Raw genomic sequence first — 22322 nt, forward strand, 5'->3', positions numbered from 1 at the left:
TTTTGACGACTTCATTCAAAGACTTAGTCCGGCAAACAGCATGTCCAGTTGGAGCTGGGGCTCGCCGAACAGTGTTCTGCAAGTTCCATCTGATCGGATCACATTCACGAATGCCGCGGGCGGAATTATCCATAGATTTTAAATTGATATGTTTGATTACTTAAGTCTAAAGTATATCACACCTCTAATAACGTAAGTCGTTTTCGGGCAGACGGCCAGGTGAACCTCATCACTCACCTTGAGCGGCAGGAAGGCGATGCCCACCAGGAAGTTACAGAGCCAGTTGATGAGGACGGCAATGCTCATGGCTGCCGGACGCGGACCTGTGCGACATCCGTCACGTACGTCAGCCCCATCGAGATGTGTTGGACGTGTTGCGCCGTCACGTCGCTACATCTGCCAGCTTTGGTTACTGGAGGGACGTTGGCTTTTGGTATCTTCATGCTCAGCGTGGTTAAGGCCATTTCGGTTCCAACCAGTTAAATTAGTTTTGTGATGTTTTCGAGACCAAGGGGCACACCACTGCGGCTGTCAAGGGGTCAGTGGTGAAACGCTTCCATCGCACGAGCTGATGCACTCAGCGGCGTGGAACGACTTGCGTCACGGCTTGCGGAGCGTCATAATTTGGGACCACTAGCAAAAGAGGACGTCTATACTCACACCCTCACCATGTGCGAACGAATCTGACGAACGCATGACAACAGAGCCTTCAGAGCCCTCGTCTCACAGAGCAGGCAAGCCAGTGAGCAGTAAGACTTGTGACACCGGGCTCGCCTCACGGGCGCGGGGCAGCGAGGATAAGCCTGCTCGGCACAGACGCTGCCCTGCGCGCTGACCTTGAGAAAAGAGCTCGGCCGTGATCATCCACGGGATGGAGCCGGGTCCGACGGCGAAGAAGATGACGAAGCCGAAGGTGGAGATGACCGCCAGGAAGGCGATCCATGAGATCATCTGCTTCACCAGGAAAGAGATGGTGATGAAGACGGAGAAAAAGAACATGCCGCCCAGGCCCCACAGATGTAGCGTGCGCCGGCCCTCTCGCTCAATCAGCAGGATGGAGACAACCGTCATCACCACCATCACCACGCCCACGCCCATTGTGGCGTACTTGGCGTTCTGCTCCGACAGTTGGGCGTCGCTGAAGATGTTGGTCGAGTAGTAGAACACCTGGAACGTGTCACGGCAGAATCAAGTTTCAGCGATGCAGCTGTTAGGGGTGTCAATCGTCAGAACACGATTGCGGCCCAATCATTATGGCCCATTACTTTTTAAATCACGTGAGTCCTTGAACCCTGATGAGCCATCACGCAGTAACTCGAAGCCAAGATCTATTGTTCTGCTTTTTAATGACATTATGAAACATATTTTTAATGCATAAGTTGTAACGCTTCCAACGCAGGATAAACATAAGCAATGAACGTATAGGCGCTGTCCTTAACTATCATTGGTCACAAATATCTACATTAGTGTACGGCGGAATTTGTCCATAAAGGCATGGTCAACCCTAAAATACATCGGAAATGGGGAGCAAAGCATCCCACCAGTGCTTGTCCTCCCCACCGTACCCGGCTCATCCCAGCGGATCTTTCCGCCTCCGCCTCTTCCCTTCTCTCTCACTGTGACCGTTCCCCTGGCCTCCGCCCAGCGCGCCCGTCACCCACGGCATTGATGCCGCTGAGCTGTTGCGATAGCTGCATGATGACAGAGATGAGAAGCGGCGCGCGCAGCGTGGGCGAGCGCAGCAGCTGCAGCATGGTGATGCGCGACTCGGCCTGCTGCGCGCGCTCCTCCGCCTTCATCTCCTCCACGTCGTCCTCGATGTGCGCCGTGTGTCGCAGCTGGCGCAGCGCTGCCGACACGGACGGAGCGAGGTCACACTGGTGGGTGTTACATGTGAGGTGTGATGTGAATCCCGTGTACCGACGGGGCGGGGGTCAGGGTAATGGGTGTGACATGCGAGGTGGGGTGTGAGCCACGTATGCAGACGGGGTGGGGGGTCAGACTGGTGGGTGTGACATGTGAGGTGTGATGTGAGCCCCGTGTACCGACGGGACGGGGTCAGACTGATGGTTGTGACATGTGAGGTGTGATGTGAGTCCCGTGTACCGACGGGACGGGGTCAGACTGGTGGCCGTGACATGTGAGGTGTCATGTGAGTCACGCGTCGCGGCTGGCGCAGTGCTGCCGACATCAACGATGCGTCTGTTAGACTGGTCGGGATGACCTGCGAGGATTGATGTAATTTTTTAGTCCCTGGTGACTGTCGGCATCAAAATATCTTTGATTGACGGTGGTGGACTGGTTAAATTATGATACCTAGCAACGGCATTTCAACACAGCCATGCCACGCGAATTGCGGGGAAAGAATAACGTATTCTCCCAATTTCCATTACTTGTTGGCAGGCAAAAGGACATTCTTCAGTAAGGCAATGAATTCGCATGTGCAAATGGCTTGCATTTCAACTCTTCATGATCCGTAACGACACGGTTTTTATTTGGATGTGGTCACCAGATGCGCACAGAAAACGGTCAAAGCAACATAAAGAACATTTCTATCTTATGTGCTGCAAAACCAAATGTTGTGCAGCTTGAAAGCGATGACATCAACAGGTTCTAGGCGTCATACTGTATATCGACTACAAGATGCAGGTCTGCTAACATGTCTCGGAATAAGCTAGTTTGGTGAACCTGGTTGCGCTCGATGAGCCAGCTGCAGGTTTTAGTGTGGAAGCGTGAGGCCAGTGTGTTCAGTGGCGAGGACGTCAGAACTCCCCCACGGGTAACAGGCGGCACGCCTCTCCCGCTATGCCAGGCGTCACGCCTCTCCCGCTGCAACAGGCGTCAGGACTCGTCCGCTGTATCAGGCGTCACGACTCCTCCGCCGTGCCAGACGTCACGCCTCTCCCGCTGTGCCAGGCGCCACGCCTCTCGCGCTGTGACAGGCGTCACGCCTCTCCCGCTGACCTCAAGGGTGGACTTGGACCAAAGCAGAGTGACACCCGAGGACGAGAGGGTGGACTTGGACCAAGGCAGAGTGACACCCGAGGACGAGACCCGATGCAGATCAGCACGGATTTTCGGCATAGAACGTTCAGTAAGCTGTGGCGCGCCGCTGTCAGCGCCAGCATATAGGGCGGCCGCACAGCGGAGGTTAAGTCGCGGCGACTGGGGACAGATGGCGCTACTAAACCCGGCGAGCGATTGGTCAAATGGGTCTCGGGGCGACCAGCCGAGCCGCCTCCACATACTGGCTTGCTGTGGCTGAGATAATGGAGGTTCGCAGCCCATAGCAATTCATGTTTCCCGATATTCCTATTTCACATTCTTGCTGCACGACCGCATCAACACAAGATGAATATGCGCGAATATTTGTGCGACGCAGAGGCCCTGCACGCTGCGCACAGCGAACGTTACTACGTGGATGACCAAAGACTGTTCGCTGAAAGAGAGGTTAGATTGGAAAAAACAGATGCAAATCCTAACCCACACTGCGCCCACCTCTCCTTGCTTCTTGTTCTCTCTGTCGTGTGATGAGTAGATATCTGGGAGATTCTGGGCACATGGGAAGCAGAAGCAACTGCAGAGCTGCCGGACATACAGCCAACCCTGCAGAATATTAAATCATTAAAATAATGCGCGTACAAACATTGTCCAATTTCAATAAAAGCTTAAAGAGAGAGAGAGAGAGAGAGAGAGAGAGAGAGAGAGAGAGAGAGAGAGAGAGAGAGAGAGAGAGAGAGAGAGAGAGAGAGGAGAGAGAGAGAGAGAGAGAGAGAGAGAGTGAGTGAGAGCATGACAGAAGCCCAGCGACGAAGCACAGTTGAAACGCAAATCTTCGTGGCTTTTAAGCCAGTCAATCCAACTACAACAAATTAATTCAATCTCATTATGGTGAGAAGGTCGTTTACATTCCTTACGTGAAATTTCCGCTTACCCAGCAAAAGTGGCCAGCCGTCTGCAGTTCCTAGCAGTTGGTCTAATCCCAAAACCTAAAGAAACAAAAGTTGTCAGTGTCTGCTGCCTTAGCATGTTTGGCATTCGCGAAATTTATGTATTTAAGCAGGATATGATTAACGTGGTAATCATGGCATCTTTGTTGCCAGCACAATGCCAACAATACCACCGTATCCATCTCTGATTAACTGTGATAGACCAGTCTGTTTGACTCCAGCATTTACAGCCCCATGCTTCTGAAGCCAGTGCTCTCAGCATCAGCGTATTGTAAAGCCGTTGTGTCAATGCCAGCGCGGGCGCAGCTGAACACCCACTCGCCTGGGAGAGGAGCAGCCCGATGGTGACCGCCAGCTGGTTGACGATGCCGACGCCGCCGCGCAGGTTCACCGGTGCTATCTCCGACACGTACATCGGAACCAGTGACGTACTCAAGCCTAAGGGCAAGACAGCAGCAGCGACGGCTGACGATGGCCGACACGTCAGCCGAACGGGAAAACAAAACTCTTAACTTCATCAGCTCAGATTTCTGAATGCTGAGGAGATCTTTGTGCGTAATGTTATGTCATGGCTCAGGTCAGCAAGGCTGTGTTGTTGATCAGTGGCAACGGGCTTTAGTTTCGGGAAATGCGTGCAGTGTCTTGTGGTGCTGCAGAACACAAAGAGGGTAAACTGAACCGCATAACAGTGCATTACGGCGCAATTTGCTGGCTGACACACGCAGGTGGGTCTGAGATGCATGTGGCGTTGTTTTGAAAACTGTTAATCTCGCTCTTCAGTGCACGCGCACCCGCGCAAGTTCGGGCCAGCAGCCGGATGCCGACAAGTCTGGTTAAAATGTCGGTTTCTTCGGCCAAAAAAGCTCTTGTAAGAACAAACTGAGCCTTTGGCCTCTACGGCTAACGCCGTCTAAAAAGGCTTACCAAGAGATCAGTGATTGCAAAGGTTAATTACATGGAGATGGGGAGGCAGTAAGAACCTATCCCCGAAAACTTGTCTAAGCTTAACATTATTGGTAATGTCTTGCGCTAAAAGCAATGAGCGAGGACAACGTTTTCCCGTCCGAACTCTGGAGATGTTCAACCGTTGACGTCTACACCCGTAAAGGGTCCTGAAAGAAAGATCAGGGGCCTCAAATTCTTGGAATGGTTCGTCAGGCTTGGGCAGTGGAGGCTGCATCTTTATCTATAGCTTAAGTGTCCTGGAAGAAGGGACAGGGGCCTTTGGTTTTTGGGATGGCTCTTCAGGCTTGGGTAATGAGGGCTCCATCTTCATAATATGCCCTGCCAAAATAATTCCGAAGTTTCTAAGAGCTGCCTGGAACGCCCAAAAAGACTCCGGATGCTTAAAAAAGCTTTCAGACGGGACACGTCTCCATGTGATCCTATTTAAAAGCCAACAAAGAGGCATTTGGTAGCCTAGCAAAACACCGATGGGATGCAAAAGAGCTTTTGAGGTTTAAAGGGAGTCTAGAATGTAACAGAGGCTTCTGGATTAAATGCATTTATGAGATACATGTGTATGCATTATCGGAGTTCAACAATAGTTTGGGGGTACCCAAACACTATTGGAAAGAGACCTGAAGTGATGAATCTCTGCTTTTGGTTCGTAACTCTAAAGTTACCTCACAACTCGCCCGTCTCGGAAGAAATTAAAGCTCCCCATAATCTCTGATAACAAAGAGGCTCCTGATGTGAAAGAGGCGTTATCAAAACTGAAACTAACGAGACCGCCGCCATGAATTTCTGAATGGCAGCCCAATTAATCAACAAAGACGAGTTAAGGTTACAAAACATGATTCCATGAACCCGTATGGCGGGGTTTCATTCTAGACCTCTCAGGTATCCCGATAGGCTTCTCGAAATACTTAAAGGCTTCCATTCAAAATAGAATTAATAAACATCATATAGTAGTTATCCGCTTTCCAGGCGACCATCATGGCCATCATCGGGACTTAACGACGCACTAAGCTGCTGAGGCTATATGGCGTCGCTTGCCTGCACTGCCCGTCCTTCCCTGGCAGGAAGTGCGGACACTGCAGGGAATTTCTGTACATTTATGGCGCACAAAGAGGTTGCTTCTTGCTGGTCTCCGTCAACTGGCCATATCAGCGCTCAGTTAGCAAGGAGACTGTACTTGGTAATTGGTATCGATAAAAGTTACGAGGGGGCAAGGATGGGAAAACTGGGAAATATCTACGACAATAATCATCTATCTTCTATATCGCACCTACCTATCGTATCGCACGGATGCGCAAGACAGCCCCGTCTGCAGACACCAGACTATGGCTCTCGCGAGCTCTATTGGGGGCCGGTAACTGACTGACGTCAGTGTCTGACCACCACCAGCGGCTGACGTCATCTCACTGGCTACCGATCCGCCGGTAACTACCTGGCGTCACCACCACCAGTGTCTAACGTCATCTCACTGGCTACCAATCCGTGTGACCGGACACTCACTGCCAGCGGGGCGTCAGCACTGGCAGCGAGTGGTCTGCGGGTGGTTGAAACTTTGTTTCCAAACGTAAAAGAAGTTGGAAAGTGAGCTTTGGAATGAGCATACTCAAGCCTGTTGTGTAAGTCTTGGAAAGGTGACTGATCATTATATGGCGCGTTGTAAGGCAGCGTAAAGCATACTAGTGCGTTCTATGGGAACAGACGAGTTTGCGCCGTATGAAATCTAAGTCCAGGATAAATGTGCAGACGGAGTCCCATGGCGAGAGACATTTTATCAATGTCGGCAGGCATGGTAGGTGCCGTTCGGCTTTGTCGCTTTGTGATGTGCAGACACAGAATGCTGCTGGTACGTAGGGTTCGTAGTTGATAAACGTAGTACATATAGAGCATAGGGCACGTAGTTGATAAACTCCAACATACCAAGTTTTAGCTATCAGTTGAAACAGAATGCAATCGTCTATCCGAGGTGCACAATATCAAGTGTCCTTTGACATATGTTACATTTGCACTTAAATGGCCCACTCATGCGTAGATATCCAATATCCACAGTCGTAGAGCGCGATGGCTGCCCACAAAATGTGTGAGCCTAAAGAAGGCTAACCTTACAGAAAATATAGTTACAGCTGTTAACATCATCATTTGTCAACCATGCAAATAAAAGACTATACGATATGACTGCATCAATCACATGTCTAATGTACAAGGAAAACACCTTTGACAAACCGGAAATCGTTACGGTGTCTGAGCAGGCACATCTCACAAGCCATGCATTAAATGCAACGCATATACAAGGTACATTAAACAACACTGCACGCATCGACGATTAGCGTATCAAATTATTCCTAAATATGCTTCAAACCAATGGGCATGACCGTTGTCTTTTGCCGCAGCCTGTTCTGGATGCTGTTCTTTCCTCCACCCCTTGCACTCACCACAGCTGTGCCCGATCACCAGCCTGCACTCACCAAAGTTGTACCCGATCATCAGCCTGCTCACCAGCCTGCACTCACCACAGCTGTACCCAAACACCAGCCTGCACTCACCACAGCTGTACCCGATCACCAGCCTGCACTCACCACAGTTGTACCCGATCACCAGCCTCCCGATGATGAGCATCTCAAATGATGAGGACAGGTGGCTGAGCCCCATGAGAGCTGCACCAGCCAGGCCCACGAAATCGTTGAAAATGAGGCCACCCTTCCTGTGATAAACGGCGCCGCAGTCAGCAGCCAAATAGTGGGGGCACGGCTGTCGAGACCAGGTAAACTATTAGTCCACCTGCCAGCGAGACCAGGTAGCTTTATCGATATGGACTTTTCGTGTGGGCTTATAAGCAATGCCTACAGCAAGCAATCCTTATCATGTTACGTCTATGATTGACATACGAGCATGCGAGTATGGGCATTATGAATAGTTATTAAAGTAACATCAGCAAACATAAACGTATCGCAAGGCCACAGTAACCATCGATATGTCCTTACAGTTCCGTAAAGGCTTGTGTCACAAGCGAACAATTACAGCTCCCCGTCTCTTGGGCTCGTGACAGATGCCGCTGTCCAGAACGATCAAAGCGTTTCCTTGAAACTCCATCGACGTTCACCTGCCAAACCTGTTGGCGATGTAACCACCCGAGAAGCCACCAACCATGCCGCCGATGGCAAAGATGGACACGGCCACCGACCAGATAAAGTCCTGCGTGGTGGAGGCGATCTCGGAGCCGTAACGCGACCGCCACACATCTGCGATGAATTCCTCAATGATCTGCGGCGCAGGAACACTGCGATAGTCCCTGACTGGTGACAAGACAAGCACGCGTCATCGTCGGCACACGTCTGTCCGGTAGATGTGTGCGAAAGACGTTGTTATCGGTAAACATAAGCTTGAAAGAGAGGAAGAGAGAGGGAGAGAGAGAGAGAGAGAGAGAGAGAGAGAGAAGAGAGAGAGAGAGGAGAGAGAGAGAGAGAGAGAGAGAGAGAGAGGAGAGAGAGAGAGAGAGAGAGAGAGAGAGTGAGAGGGAGGTGTATAAATAAATATATAGCACCCGCACCCGCACCCGCATCCGCACCCGCACCCGCACCCGCACCCACACCCACACCCACACCCACAACCACACCCACACCCACATCCACACCCACACTCACACCCACACCCACACCCACACCCACACCCACACCCACACCCACACCCACACACACGCAACACGCACACACACACACACACACATACACATACACACACACACACACTACACATATATGTATATATATATATATATATATATATATATATATACACTAGAAAATGACGCTATATGTGGTACTGACTTCATCACTAGATAAAGATTCAGTTCCCCAAATGAACTGTTTAGCACCATAAGACAAATTGTCGAAACAATGTGCCTATATTATTATGTAACGGTTCATTGGTCCTCCCAGCATCACCTTGCGACATGGCCATAACTACACATAATAACAATATACAAAAAGTTCGTGATCGCGTGGGGTCAAAACCACATTTCTGTATTTCTCCTGCCTAAAACAGGTCATTTGGTTTTTTTGAAATGCTGTTATCATACACAGCACTAGCGGGCACCACGTATAATAACGAACGCTGATGCAGGTTTTATTCGGCATTGTCGCCCCCCCCCCCCCCCCCCACCCGTTTTACGGCCTGTTTCTAGGTGCCGGAGGCTGTCCGTGCTACACCCAGAGTATGCCTCGCACACTCTTCTACCGATTGATTGCCGGATATTTGCCTCCCGGATGGCTGATTTTGATGGTCTCGCTCATAGGAGGACGCCGTTGCGTTGCGGATTGGCAGGAAAAGCCACCATACTGACTTAGTGCACAAAAAAGCAAACCTAAAGGTGCTGTAAACTGTTAATATCCGACACAAAGATCCGGCAATCAGCCGGCAGATGGATATGCGGGTTACACTGTAGTGGGATGGGCAAGCCCTGGCACCTAGAAATAGACCGTGGAATCGAGGAAGGGGCAACAAAGCATGGTAAAGACTTCACTAGTATTTGTCATATAACAAGGTACCCAATAGTGCTGGGCATGACAGCAGATTTTTGTAAGTTGTGATGTGCGTTTGCGAGAAACCTTATTCACACAGATAAGACGGTGGTATTAGCCTTATTCCTCGATGAAAACCAGGAGGATGGAGATATGAATGGGTTGATATTTCGGCAACATCCCTTTACCAAAGCAATAGCGGAAGTGTTATTTTTAGTTTATGTTCATGATTTATGTCAGAAGAGTTATTGTTCAAACAGTAGGACTTCTGTTGTTGTCCAATAAAGACATGTTGCCGAAACATCAACCTACTTATATCTCCATTCTCCTGGATTTTCTCCGGGGAAAAATACTATTACTACTGTCCTATCTACAGCAACTTTTCATAAAATCGAATGACCTATTTTCAGCAAGAAAAATGTAGAAATGTAAATTTGAACCGACGCGAACACGAACGTTTTGAATGTAGTTGTTAGATTTAGTTGTGCATATGTCTCGGATGATGTTGGCAGGACCAATGATACGTTACAAAATAATATGGGCACCGCTACTAACAACTTTTCCGATGATAGGGAATTCTTAATTTGGAGGATTAAGTTCTTATCTATAAAGAAAGTCAATGTCAGATATGCCCTCGTTTTCCAATCATGTTTCATGCAATATCCGCTCCATAGCTTGATTCATCCGAAAAAACGCACGAAACATTAGAAGCGTTATTCAAATTAGCTCATAACCGGCCGACCGGTTATAACACCGTTAGTTAAAGTCGAACTCATTCATCATTTAGATACAGCCTGAGTGAAAACAACACTTACAATATTGTAGGGACAAAAGGGACACTTTCACTCTCAAACCCCAAGAGACTTCTAAGAATGTAACCAAGCTACATAGTTTGGGCGGCTTCCTCGCACTTGCGCAAGTCTCCCCACGGCCTTGCCTTTAAAGCAGCCAGCAGTCTACAACACATTCAACGATGCACTGAAAGTTGTTTGCCTCTATTCCACGAGTGATGACACAGCATTTTCGTATTAAGCAACTATCGTTACTTAATCTTGCTTATGTTTATGCTTATCTCTTAATGCCTGTAATTGCTTATCGTATCGTAGCAACAACAGTTCGATAGATCGCTCACGGAGTGTTCAACAGAGTGTTCCGAAGATCCTCTATTACACCTTCAATAGCCCTGTTCACAACGCACAACTCGTGTAAGCTACCTAGGTGACTTCCATGGGCGAATCCAGGTTCGCCTTGCCGACAAATGCAGTAATGCGATGCAATTCGTTTCATAAAATGTTTTCCCCTGGCGTCCAACTAAAATGTTCAGACGTTCTTCCGTAGTTGTCCAGCAAAATGTGTTTCCTAAAACACTCATTCCTCTCTCGCAACCAGCCTGGGCCTACTTCCGCCCCTGCCCGTTTGCGCTGGCAACCGTCGCCCGAAAGTGGCCAGATCGTAAGCTACCTAGGTGGGTCACGTTTTCGATCGATCTCTGAGGAAAATGACAAGGTAGCTCCAGTACTACGATCGACTACGGATGAAGAGGAGAAAACTTTGCAACTATGCGTGTATCTTACGGCATCTCGTTGCGAAAGCTGGCGAAAGCTGGCGGAAGCAGCGGTTATGAAACAAGAGGATTGACGTTTGTCTGCGTTGTTAGATAGCATTTGGTTTGCGACGTGTTTGCAAGTGATCGTTTGGTACGTAATTTAAAGATAACATTATCTTTAAATCCAATTTGAAATTAATTTTGGATAAATCAGTCCCTTAGGTACCTTAATTAACTTCCTGTTGTGCTGATGCTGCTGTCAGACTGTCGGTCACATAACAAGAGGATGGTGGCTGACTATTTATGTAGTACGCACCTTTCTTTGTGCGGAAATAGCAGTTGGGCGGTGTTCAAAGGCAAAATTTCTGCTGAAATTAGGAGGGCTGGCTAAGACCTCAGCTTAATAGAGGACCTACAGTTTTCTAGGATTTGCTATTGAGACCTTGTGTGGAGTCCCCAGGAATCCTTGAGTTTACCTGGCGCTTAATTATACCTCTAAGCATCCACTTCGAGCCCTAGACATTGTAATGTTCTGAAGGGAAGCTGCTGCCACCGATCAGGTTGTCCACGTGGCGGCGCTAGTGTTGCCCCCCGCCTGATTTGAGGCAATACAGTTCTAAGCCCGGATCCACCGTGTATGGGCGCTCCGCCGAGCCGTGTACCGACAGAGCACGGACAGAGAACATAACATGGCGCGGTCGGTCTGTGACTAGTGTACTGTAACGTGTCGGTCTGTAACATGTGGACAGCGGTGATCGGCGTTGGTGAGCGTCAGTGAGTGGACAGATACGACGTGCTTGTGATAGTGATTGCGCTGTTACGGCATCCGGCGACAGGATGAGCAGCGTCTCCAGCAACGGGGGCGGGGGGCGGAAGCCGTCGGAAGTGCAGCTCCTGATCGACATGTTCAACCGTCAGATGGAAGCATCGCAGCAGCGGGAGGAACGCCTCATCCAGCTTCTGGAGCGGATGGCCCCATCGTCAGCGCAGCATTCAACAGGCGACGACGGCGCGACTGGTGGCGATGGCGGCGTGCCTGCTCAGCGTGCGCCTCTGCTGGCCGCCTCGGGGCAGGATCTGCCCAGCCCGACAGGCCATCAGAGAGGTGACGGCGACCCGACGCTGCGTGCGCCGCTGCCACCCACCTTAGCGAGTTCCCCGAGAGGTCGCGGCGGGCCGATCACTCCGGGGCAGGATTCGATCACCCCGGCCGGTCACCCGAGTGGTGAGGGCGGCGTGACCCACCCCGGCCCGGCACTGCGTATGCCTCTGCCGCCCGGCCCGGCTGGTCAGCCGAGCGGTGACAGCGGCGCAGCCGGTCCGGGCCCGGTGCTGCGAGGACCCCAGCCGCCCGCCCCAGGGCACGTGCGGTGCGTGTCGGTCGGCTATGACCCGGTGGGCGGTGACCGGGGCCACCGTGAGCCCGACCGGGCGAGGTCACGGTCGCGGCTCCCAGCAGCGGCAACACCGGCCCCGCGGCTGATTGCGTCTGCTTCGTTGAAGGAGTTTGAGGCGTGGAGAAACAAGTTTGACGGCTACCGTCTACTCGTGGGCCTGGACGACCTGCCCCAAGCGGAGCAGAGGGCTGCTTTGCTCGCGCTGCTGGATGACGACTGGGTCAGGGTTGTCCGATTCGGGCTGCTTCAGTCGACGGGCGTGACGATCGGCGAGATCGTCCTGGACATGCAGCAGCATCTACGTCGCCAGCGCAACATCATCATCGATCGTCGTGACTTCAACACGCGCGTGCAGCAGCAGGGCGAGACATTCGACGAGTTTCTCTGCGCGCTGAGAGAGACGGCGTCGTTCTGCGACTTCTGCACGTTCTGCATCGATGACCGGCTCCGAGACCGGCTGGTGGTCAGCGTTCGAGATGAAGACGCCAGGCGCCGGGTGCTGGAGATGCCGGAGCTGACGCTGCAGTCGGCAGCCGACATCTGCCGTGCGTCTGAGAACGCCAGCAGCAGCACGTCAGCCATCCGGCAGCCGGTGACGTCATCGCTGGCCAAGCTATCTCGATACCAGCGAGATAAGCGACCGTCGTCAGCGGTGAAGTCTGGGGAGAAGTGCGCCCGCTGCGGCAGAGCGGCTCACCGGGATGAGCAGAGGTGTCCGGCGGTTGGGCGCCCATCCTTTCACTGCCAGGAGCAGGGACACTTCGCGGCTGTTTGCCGGCGTCAGCATGCTGAACCACAGAGGCGCGACAGGAGCAACAGTTGGCGCCGTCAGGACCGCCGAAGCGGTTCACGCGTCCAGTCGTCCGTCCAGGCTGTGCAGCAGGTGACGGGAGCTCCGGCCCAGGGCGTCAGACGGGTTCCAGACGTCCGTGTACGAGGCGTCTCGGCGCGCTGTTCGCCACGGATCGAGCAGCAGCTTCATCGACCGGACGGAGGCGGAACGACCACGACCTACTGGACGCCCGACACCGGAGCTGAGACGTCAGCTGTGTCACTGCGGTATGCCGAGAGGTTCGGCATCAGGCGGAGCAATCTGACGCCACCGACAACCAGGCTGCTTAGCGCGGACAGCAGGGAGATACACTTTTTTCGGCACCTGCAGCCTCACACTTCAGTTCGGGCGAGTTCAACACACCGTGGAGGCGGCGGTCGTGAGGATGCTGAATGGCCCGTTGCTCTCGTGGCACGACAGCATCAAGCTCGGCATTCTTCCCGAGAACTACCCTCAGCAGATAAAGGCGATGACGACGACTGCAGCTGCTGGAGATGCTGTTCGAGATGCTGCTGGAGTTGCTGCTGAAGAGGATGTCGACCGGGAGGAAGCCGATGACGACCATAGATCTTCAATACGAGATAGCCGATGTGTGAAGACAACGACGCAGAAGATGCCGCCGCGTTGGAATCCCAAGACGGTGGGAGCGGCATCTCGCGGAGTACCGCCGCTCCACGAGAGACAGGAGCACTTCAGCCAAATGAAGGCCGCCTTCCCGCGGGTGTGTGATGCTTCAGGTCCCCTGCGGGAGGTGGCTGGCGGAACAATGAAGATCGAGCTCACGGAAGATGCCGTCCCGTTCGCGACCCATGCCCCTCGCGCCATCCCGTTCTGTTGGCGTGACGAGGTACGGGAGAAGCTTAACGACATGATCCGGAAGGAAGTCATCGAGCCAGTGGATCATCCGACGCTCTGGTTCCATCCTCTGGTGCCAGTGCCCAAGACGTCAGAGAACGGAGCGGTGTCTGGATGTCGCCTGACTGTCGACTTCACCAGGCTGAACAAGTTCGTAAAGAGACCCGTGCATCCCGTGAGAAGCACGCACGACGCGGTGGCATCCATCGGCACAGAGGCCAGATTCTTCACCAAGCTCGACGCAAAGGCCGGCTATCATCAGATCCCCATCAGAGAGGAGGACAAGGACCTCACCACCTTCATAACGCCGTGGGGACGGTTCCGGTTCCTGAGGGCGGCCATGGGACTGGTCTCCTCTGGTGACGTCTACAACCAGAGAGGCGACCCAGCCCTGGGAGACGTGCCACGGACTCGCAAGGTCGTCGATGACGTCATCGCATGGGACTCCGACTACAACGGCCATCTGCGGCACGTCTGGAACATCCTCGCCCGCTGTGAAGACAACGGAATTACTCTCGACCCGAAGAAGTGTGTCTTCGCGGCGGAATCAGTCGACTTCTGTGGCTTCACAGTCGGAACCAGTGGCTACACGCCGGACAGTAAGAGGACAGCGGCGGTCTCCAATTTCCCACAGCCGGAGTGTCTGACGGATCTCAGGTCCTTCCTCGGCCTGGTCCATCAGGTGGGAGCGTTCTCTCCAGACGTAGCGCGCGCTGCAGAGCCACTGCGTCAGCTCCTCCGTCCAAGGAACGCATGGCTGTGGACGGAAGAGCACACCAAGGCCTTCAACGAGGTCAAGACGGTGCTGGTAAAGCCGCCGGTTCTGGGTTTCTTCGACCCGAATAGGAGGACGGTCCTTGAGACAGACGCAGCACGCCTGAAAGGCCTCGGTTTTTGTCTCAGGCAGCAAGATGAAGCAGGAAACTGGCGCCTGATCCAGTGTGGATCACGCTTCCTGACAGACACAGAGACGAGGTACGCCGTGATCGAAGTCGAGATGTTGGCCATCGTCTGGGCCATGAAGAAGTACGTCATCTACCTGCAAGAGATGCAGAAGTTTGAAGTCGCCACCGATCACCGGCCACTCATCCCCATTCTGAACGGGAAGAGTTTAACAGGATGTTGCCAATGCTCACCTCCGTCGCCTGCGGGAGTGCCTGGCGCCCTACAACTGCGTGGCAGTATGGAGGCAGGGGAAGCTGCACGCCACTCCCGACGCCCTGTCGAGGCTCCCGGTCGAGGAGCCCACTGGAGATGACGAGACCACCGGAAAGGAGATCTCCTGCCAGCTCTCCAGCATGGTGATCCATGCTGTAACCAGCATCGACGGAGCTGGGACAGCTGTATCACCGTTCGAGGACACGGCGCTGTCGGCGATGCAAGCGGCTTCAGAGCGCAATCCTGAGATTTTGGCCCTCAAAGAAGCCGTGCTGTCTGGCTTCCCCGACCACAAGTCCAAAGTAGATCCGCAAGTTCGACCATACTGGAACATGCGGGATCGGCTGGCGGTAGACGGTGACCTGGTCATCTGCGGACAGCGGATCGTCGTCCCCAGCAGCCTGCGACGGGACGTTCTGCAGAAGCTGCATGCCAGCCATCAGGGGGAAGAAAGAACAAAAGGAAGAGCGAGACAGGTGGTCTACTGGCCAGGTATCGACCACGACATCTCCAACGTAGTGAAGACCTGTCAAGAGTGTCGGCTTCATCTCCCGAAGCAACAGAAAGAGCCGATCATCCAGATGTGTCTGCCAACAAGAGTCTTCGAAATCGTCTCATTGGATTTCTTTGAATATGGTGGTTGTACGTACCTGGTGTACGCCGACAGGCTGTCGGGGTGGCCCTGGGTCACTCACATGGGCCGGACAGCATCAGCACATCAGCTGACAACCAGTCTCCGGCAGGCATTCGCGTCGACTGGAGTGCCCAGTGTGCTCCTGAGCGACGGAGGATCCCAGTTCGCGGCCAAGAAGACCAGATACTTCCTGGCCAAGTGGGGTGTCAAGCACCAGCTGTCCTCGCCGCATTACCCTCAGGCGAATGGGCACCCGGAAGCAGCAGTGAAAGCCGTCAAGAGGCTCCTCATGAAGGTGACTGCCAGCGGTGACCTCGATACGGACGCATTCGCGGAGGGGCTGCTGGAACTTTGAAACTCTCCGAGAGCGGACGGACGATTGGCAGCTCAAGTGCTCCTCGGCCATCCGCTGAGGTCGATGGTCCCAGCTCACCACAGCTCCTTCGCCAAGTGCTGGCAAGAGCGTGCTGATGTGTGCGACCGGCGCGCAGCGGAACGGCGTCGCAGAGAGGCTGACTACTACGACGCTTCAGCACGTTCACATCGCCCTCTGCAGCTGGGTCAACACGTGTTGCTCCAAGACCCCCGCACCGACCTCTGGACAGCACCGGTGTCATCAGCGGAGTCAGCCAGCAGCGCCGCAGCTTCCTGATCCGCGCACCATCTGGACGCGTATACTGGCGGAACAGGCGCCTCCTGCGTCCGCTACGCCCGCTGATCTCGGAGGGCATCAAATCGCCAGCGGCTACACCAGCGTGTGAACCAACGAGTTCTGCCGCTGTGACAATGGCGCACCCGACGTCTGATGCACCAGCGTCCCTGGATGTGGGGCGGGCGCCGCCTGAAGCTGCAACAGAGCAGCCTGGGGCGCCGCAGACGTCACCTGAAACAACTCGGACGTCATCTGAGACGGCCCTATCGCTGCCTGAGACTACAACATCATCACCTGGAGCGGATCAGACGTCACCTGTAGCTGTGCAGGCGTCACCAGGACCTGCAGCGAACAGCGAGGCTCGCTCACACTCGGCACGCCCATCACAGCAGACCACAACCGCACCGTTGCGCCGAGGGGAGCGCAACAGGCGGAGGCCAGAGGGGCTGCAAGTGCGGTGGGGTACATGTACTTACCAAGAGTGATCGTCGCACTGTAGGTGATGTTATTGGATGCATTATTTTCCCGCCCGGGGAGGGGAGATGCGATGCAACTGTGCGTGTTGTTTTATTTTGTGAAGTGCATTATTTTGTTTTGCGTTTTTTGGCAGCAGTGCATCCTGTAATCCCAGAGGGGAGGTTGTCCACGTGGCGGCGCTAGCGCTGCCCCCGCCTGATTTGAGGCAATACAGTTCTAAGCACGGATCCGCCGTGTATGGACGCTCCACCGAGCCGTGTGCCGACAGGGCACGGACCGAGAACATAACAGACATACCGCACGGATGTATTTATTCAGGTGGGAATTCAAACTCCACACACGTACTCTTCATCGCCGACCCTCCGCTCACCCACCTCACAACCACCCCGCGAGCAGCGCGCCCGCGTACTCCGATCTCGGCAACTCGACGACAGCTGATTTAAGAGATGAAATATTTTTGCTGGAAATGAAATAGTTCTGAGTTACAGCCCGGGAGATAAAAACCCAACAGTGAGCGCAATCACGACAGCACTTGCTGTGAAAAACGTAATATTTTGATGTATTAGCACAGTATTTGTTACATAACATGAAGCTTCATACGACAAATTAAGTACAAAGCCGTCTCTATGGTTCACTCAACGCGCACAAACCTGTGTACTTAATCTTGACAGCGAATCATGGCCGCTGCCTGATATAATTAGTATATTTCATAGTTGGCTACAATATCACAATTGAAACCTCCAAAGATGGATCTTGTGGAAGGACAATTACTTATAATTTTTGATATACAGCTATATGTTGTTTCAACTTACCTGGAAGTTCCTTCGTTGTAGCCAATTCATCTAATCATGTGTAAAATCCAGTAAGAGCTAAAAATAGACCAAATAAACTATCCACCAAAGATCACGTGGAGTAGCTTGAACAAGTTGTGCGTTGTGAACCGGGCTAATGTGTCTATCCGTGAGATGCCTAAAGGCGTGAAAACGTTGTCTGCACGCGCTTTGGTCTGAGGTTGCATTGTGCATTCTTGAAAAAAATCATTTCAATCTATTGAAATACCTATTTCTACTCGATTGGCTCACAGACTGTTGGGTGTCGTTTTTATCTGCACGCGACACATGAGACAAATGGTGAGGTTTGCTTCAATTCGCTAAAAGCACAGGTGCGCTGCAGAGCGGATACGATATCTGTTAGTTTACTAATTATGCGGGTGGCCAAGTTCTAATTACATCGGTCGGTCTGATGGCTTGAAATCATCTAGGTACCTTCGCGGTCTAGAAAGTTTCCACACTAACAGATCTGCACACACATTGCATATAGGGACGTCACCAGAGTTTGAAGCCAGATGGGACCACCGATGCTCTGGGGGTCTCAAACTGGTGCGCGTGGTAAGCACCGACAAACTACAAAGTCGAAACGTTGCAACAATAGGATCGTCGTTAACGCCGTGGGTTTGGGAAGGATTCCAACAGGGGACCATGGATGACCTGGGCCCATGTGGGAGGATGGGGGTTTCCAGCCCCCATCCCGTATGGGCCTAATTAACTACACATTTGCTTACAACATGTGATCCTTAAAAGTTGACGCCCCAAATATTGTCATCGCAGGTGTAACAAAACCATAGATCATCAGCCTTGAGGCGAGAACAGATAATGCCTGACACTTATAAGACTGCATCGATGTCAGTGAGTGAATGTGATAAAGTGGTGACTGGTGGTAAACGGATGACGTTGATAAACGTTCAAAATTCAAAATTTGAACGTCTGTGGCCCTGATGCATGCAATGGGACTTAAGAACATTGCTCTTCGAACCATCCTAATTCGGTGTTGGACATTTTACCTGATCACGCTCTGGCGTAACGTATCTGAAAGCGATTTTGGAGACCCACCATGATTGGTGTGATATGATTGTTTCCATAATCGTTCAAGCACGGCATGGATATCCTTGCCTGTCGTTCCAACGATGGCATGGTATGGTACAGCTGTGTTGCCAAATGTAGTGACTGGTAACTGCCTCCGAATTTGGTAAGAAATAAGCATGCACTAATGCTAGCAATTCACGTGCCAACACCTGGTCGAAGTACTTCAACAGGTATTTTGCTGTGACACAACTTTGGGATTCACTCAGTGTTATGTTGAGCCTTGTGGGTGTGAGGTATCCTGGTCAATTAGCGCAAGGATTTTAATCACTTCAACGGTTCATGCATACTTTTTATGTGAGCCATTATAATGCCTTATGTGCTGGTCATTACACCCCCAATCAATTCACGAAGTTGGGAGACAACGGCAAAGGATTCCGCAGGATGCGCTGGAATCAACGCCTCTGTGATGAAGAAAACAACGGTAATTCAAGAGCAAAGGGCGCAATTTTCAAAAATATCGACAATAATTGACCCTCGTTATGTTATGCAAGACTGAGTAAGTGACGTTATCCAGCACGTATTGGCAATGCTGACAAAGTCTAAACACTAAGTTTTGTCAACACGGTCACTATCTGATAGCATCGTTTGACGGGTACCTCCTGGTAAAGTGAGGGCAGATTATTGTCAGAATCAGAATCCTGGACTCAAATGCAGGAAACAAACAAACAAAAAGAAACAGAAAACGCGCAGAAGCTCAATGTCTTCCTCATAGCTTTGCATGCAGTCCGACTGAGCAGCTGAAAATAAACTGCTAAGCTGGGCGGTGACTAACCTGCTGTGGAGCATTGATGACGCCTGTGTTGTAGCCAAACTGGAACATGCCGAGCACGGCCGAAAAGATGGTGGACACTAGGAAACAGGTGAGACCCTGCAACAGCAGACCAGGCCCTCAACCACCAGCACATGAGGGGTGTATGGCAGACCGCGGGCAGCAGAGTTCGCGGTGCCAGCCATCCGTCAGCAGCGCTGCAGAGGGTGCCAAGCACAGGCCGTCGGCAGCGCTGCAGAGGGTGCCAAGCACAGTCCGTCAGCAGCGCTGCAGAGAGTGACGAGCACAGTCCGTCAGCAGCGCTGCAGAGAGTGACGAGCACAGCGCGTCAGCGTCGCCATCGCTGCTGCCGAGCCTCCAGATTTGGTGACTGTCACCGAAGCGGTTGATCGCCGCTGTGTCTTGGAGCAGATGAACCTACAGACCAGGCCCACGGTGGACCAGACCAGACCTCACAGACCAGGCTCGGGTCGGACCCACAGACTAGGCCCAGGAGGGACCAAACCATATCCCACAGACCAGGTCCGGGGTGGACCAGACCGGACCCCACAGACTAGGCCCGGATGAACCAATCCAGACCCCACAAACCTGGCCCCGGGCTGAACCAGGCCCCAGGGGAGACAGCGCTTCGGGATGACGCATTGCGTGAGACGCATATGTCACCGGGATGGCGGGTGGCGGGATAGGCCTGGACGCCTCGCGGGTGTCAGGGCCGGTTGGGACGACAGCCACCCGGATGCAGAGCGTTCAACAGGCGCCAGGGCGCAGTGATTGCCAGTGATCGAGTGACGCCGAGTCCCGGGGTTACCCGTGTCCGGGAATCACCGGAGCCCGTGCGGGTGTGTCAGGTCCGTGATTACTCCCGATCTGTCAGTGCCGACGGTACGGTGACAGGCTATCGAATCAGAGCGGTGAGCGCCTGGACCTCGCAGATGCCAGCAGCGATACGCTCCCGGCTGCCGCCAGAGCCCATGCAGAACGATCGTTCTCGATAAATCGAATGGGAAAGGCACGCGTGGTCACCACCCATGGCACGCGATACGCTCTGCATGCAGCAGAAGCTTTGCAGAACTGGCCACACGGCTTGCGGGAGGTTTATCGAATGTCCTGTTGTCTAAGCTTTGTCGGAATGATTCAGGAAACGGCATGTGGAGTGAAAACATTCCAAAGAAGACGTGACGATTATAGCACCATTGTTGGTGTGTAATGCAATCTGACATTAGTTATCAATACTTATTTGTTAGCATTCTGTTTGTGTTCTACGCCAGACGAAATTTTGAGCATTGACAATTCAGTAAAACTTTACTTGATAGCGTCGTGTAGCCAATACTTCCTGGTATATCCGAGGTCAATAACACTCAACATAGGTGATATGAACTCATAATGCCGAACAGCCAAGACCTCGAGACCTTTCTTACATCTAATTAACGCTAGGCAGGGACACCTCCACCAACTCTTGCAAGATTTTCAGCCTAATGCGGCGTTTCAGAAAGCTATTTAAGGTAGTGTACACAAATCCATCATGGCTAGCTCAAGGCTTCGTCCCCCAGCAGCGCGGTTATGCTTGGAAGCTCGCCACGCCCATGCGCGCACCCAGCAATTCACGGCTGTTCAGGCTCATTCCAGTGCTGTGTCATCCGTGAACACTGCGAAGCGACCGACACGTTATGAAATTCCCTACTGATGGACGCTAGACAGAGCTTATGTCACATACAGTGTATGGGTTGTTCAGCGTATTACAGTCAACGGCTAGATTCTGGGCATTTAATGGATCTGTTGGTGCATTTGGCAGCAAATGGCTTTAAGCCCGCGGACAAATGCAACATCCTCTCTTCGGAATAGGCTTCGGTGCTAGTTTTCAGTAGCCTAATAAAACTCTTCATATGTGACGTCAATTTTTTGTTTTTTGTTTATATAAATAGGCTCTATATAGGCTCTAAATATAATATGTATATGCATATCATAATATAAATATAATACAAGCAATATAATAATAAAATAATAATAAATAATCAAAATATAAATATAATAGGCTCTAAATAACTAAAAAGGTTTATATAAATAGGCTCAAGTTTTTTGGCGAAAACTTGAGCCTATTTATATCATGAGCACTAGCGACCCTCCGTATTTTTTCAGCTAGATTCTAAACTGTTAGCACGTTGAAAATTGGTCGCTGTTCGTAAAATAAAAATTAGCGCGACCTTTTGAAGCATGCGATTTCCGTAAACCATTCAGAGGCGAGCTGAGGAACACTTTTAGGGAGACATGTCAGAATGCATTCCGTGCTTATGTTTCAACGCAAATGTGCCGTCTAGCTTTTTTGTAACCCGGCCGAAGTTTGATTGCAGTGATCGATCATTGGTTCTGTTGCATCATGCTAATCGCATTTAGGTGATGCGAGATGCATGCAAGCTACTACGAGCCAATCCAAGAACAACAAAAAGCGATATTCGGGCACTTTGTTGTCCGTATGTGCTATGCTCAAATACTTTTAAAATAACTTAATCATACTTTCAAACTTGGTTCTCCAAACTTTGTAATTATTCTATACGTGTAGGTCGCCCATCATGTCCACAAACGGCCCAATTGCATGTGCAGAGACAATGAGGTTACCAGGCAATTAGAAAGGCCGCAACTGCATTCATGTTGAGTTCAG

General features: G+C 51.9%; 1 protein-coding gene across 1 annotated transcript in view; it reads right to left on the bottom strand.

Moving 5' to 3' along the window:
• Positions 1-237: 237 nt before the first annotated feature.
• LOC119103552 (glucose transporter type 1) overlaps positions 238-22322 on the bottom strand; it is a gene marked incomplete at its 3' end in the record, with an annotated part of 48719 nt that continues 26634 nt past the window's right edge. Inside the window, 9 exon segments of the mRNA XM_037227132.1 lie at positions 238-323; positions 837-1167; positions 1662-1849; positions 3499-3606; positions 3935-3989; positions 4273-4388; positions 7484-7608; positions 8008-8168; positions 19670-19765. Of these exon segments, the coding sequence (XP_037083027.1) occupies positions 238-323; positions 837-1167; positions 1662-1849; positions 3499-3606; positions 3935-3989; positions 4273-4388; positions 7484-7608; positions 8008-8168; positions 19670-19765 (1266 nt within the window).

This window comes from Pollicipes pollicipes, unplaced genomic scaffold, assembly GCF_011947565.3.
Source record: "Pollicipes pollicipes isolate AB1234 unplaced genomic scaffold, Ppol_2.1 Scaffold_5724;HRSCAF=6776_pilon_pilon_pilon, whole genome shotgun sequence".
Taxonomy (NCBI): Eukaryota; Metazoa; Arthropoda; class Thecostraca; order Pollicipedomorpha; family Pollicipedidae; genus Pollicipes; species Pollicipes pollicipes.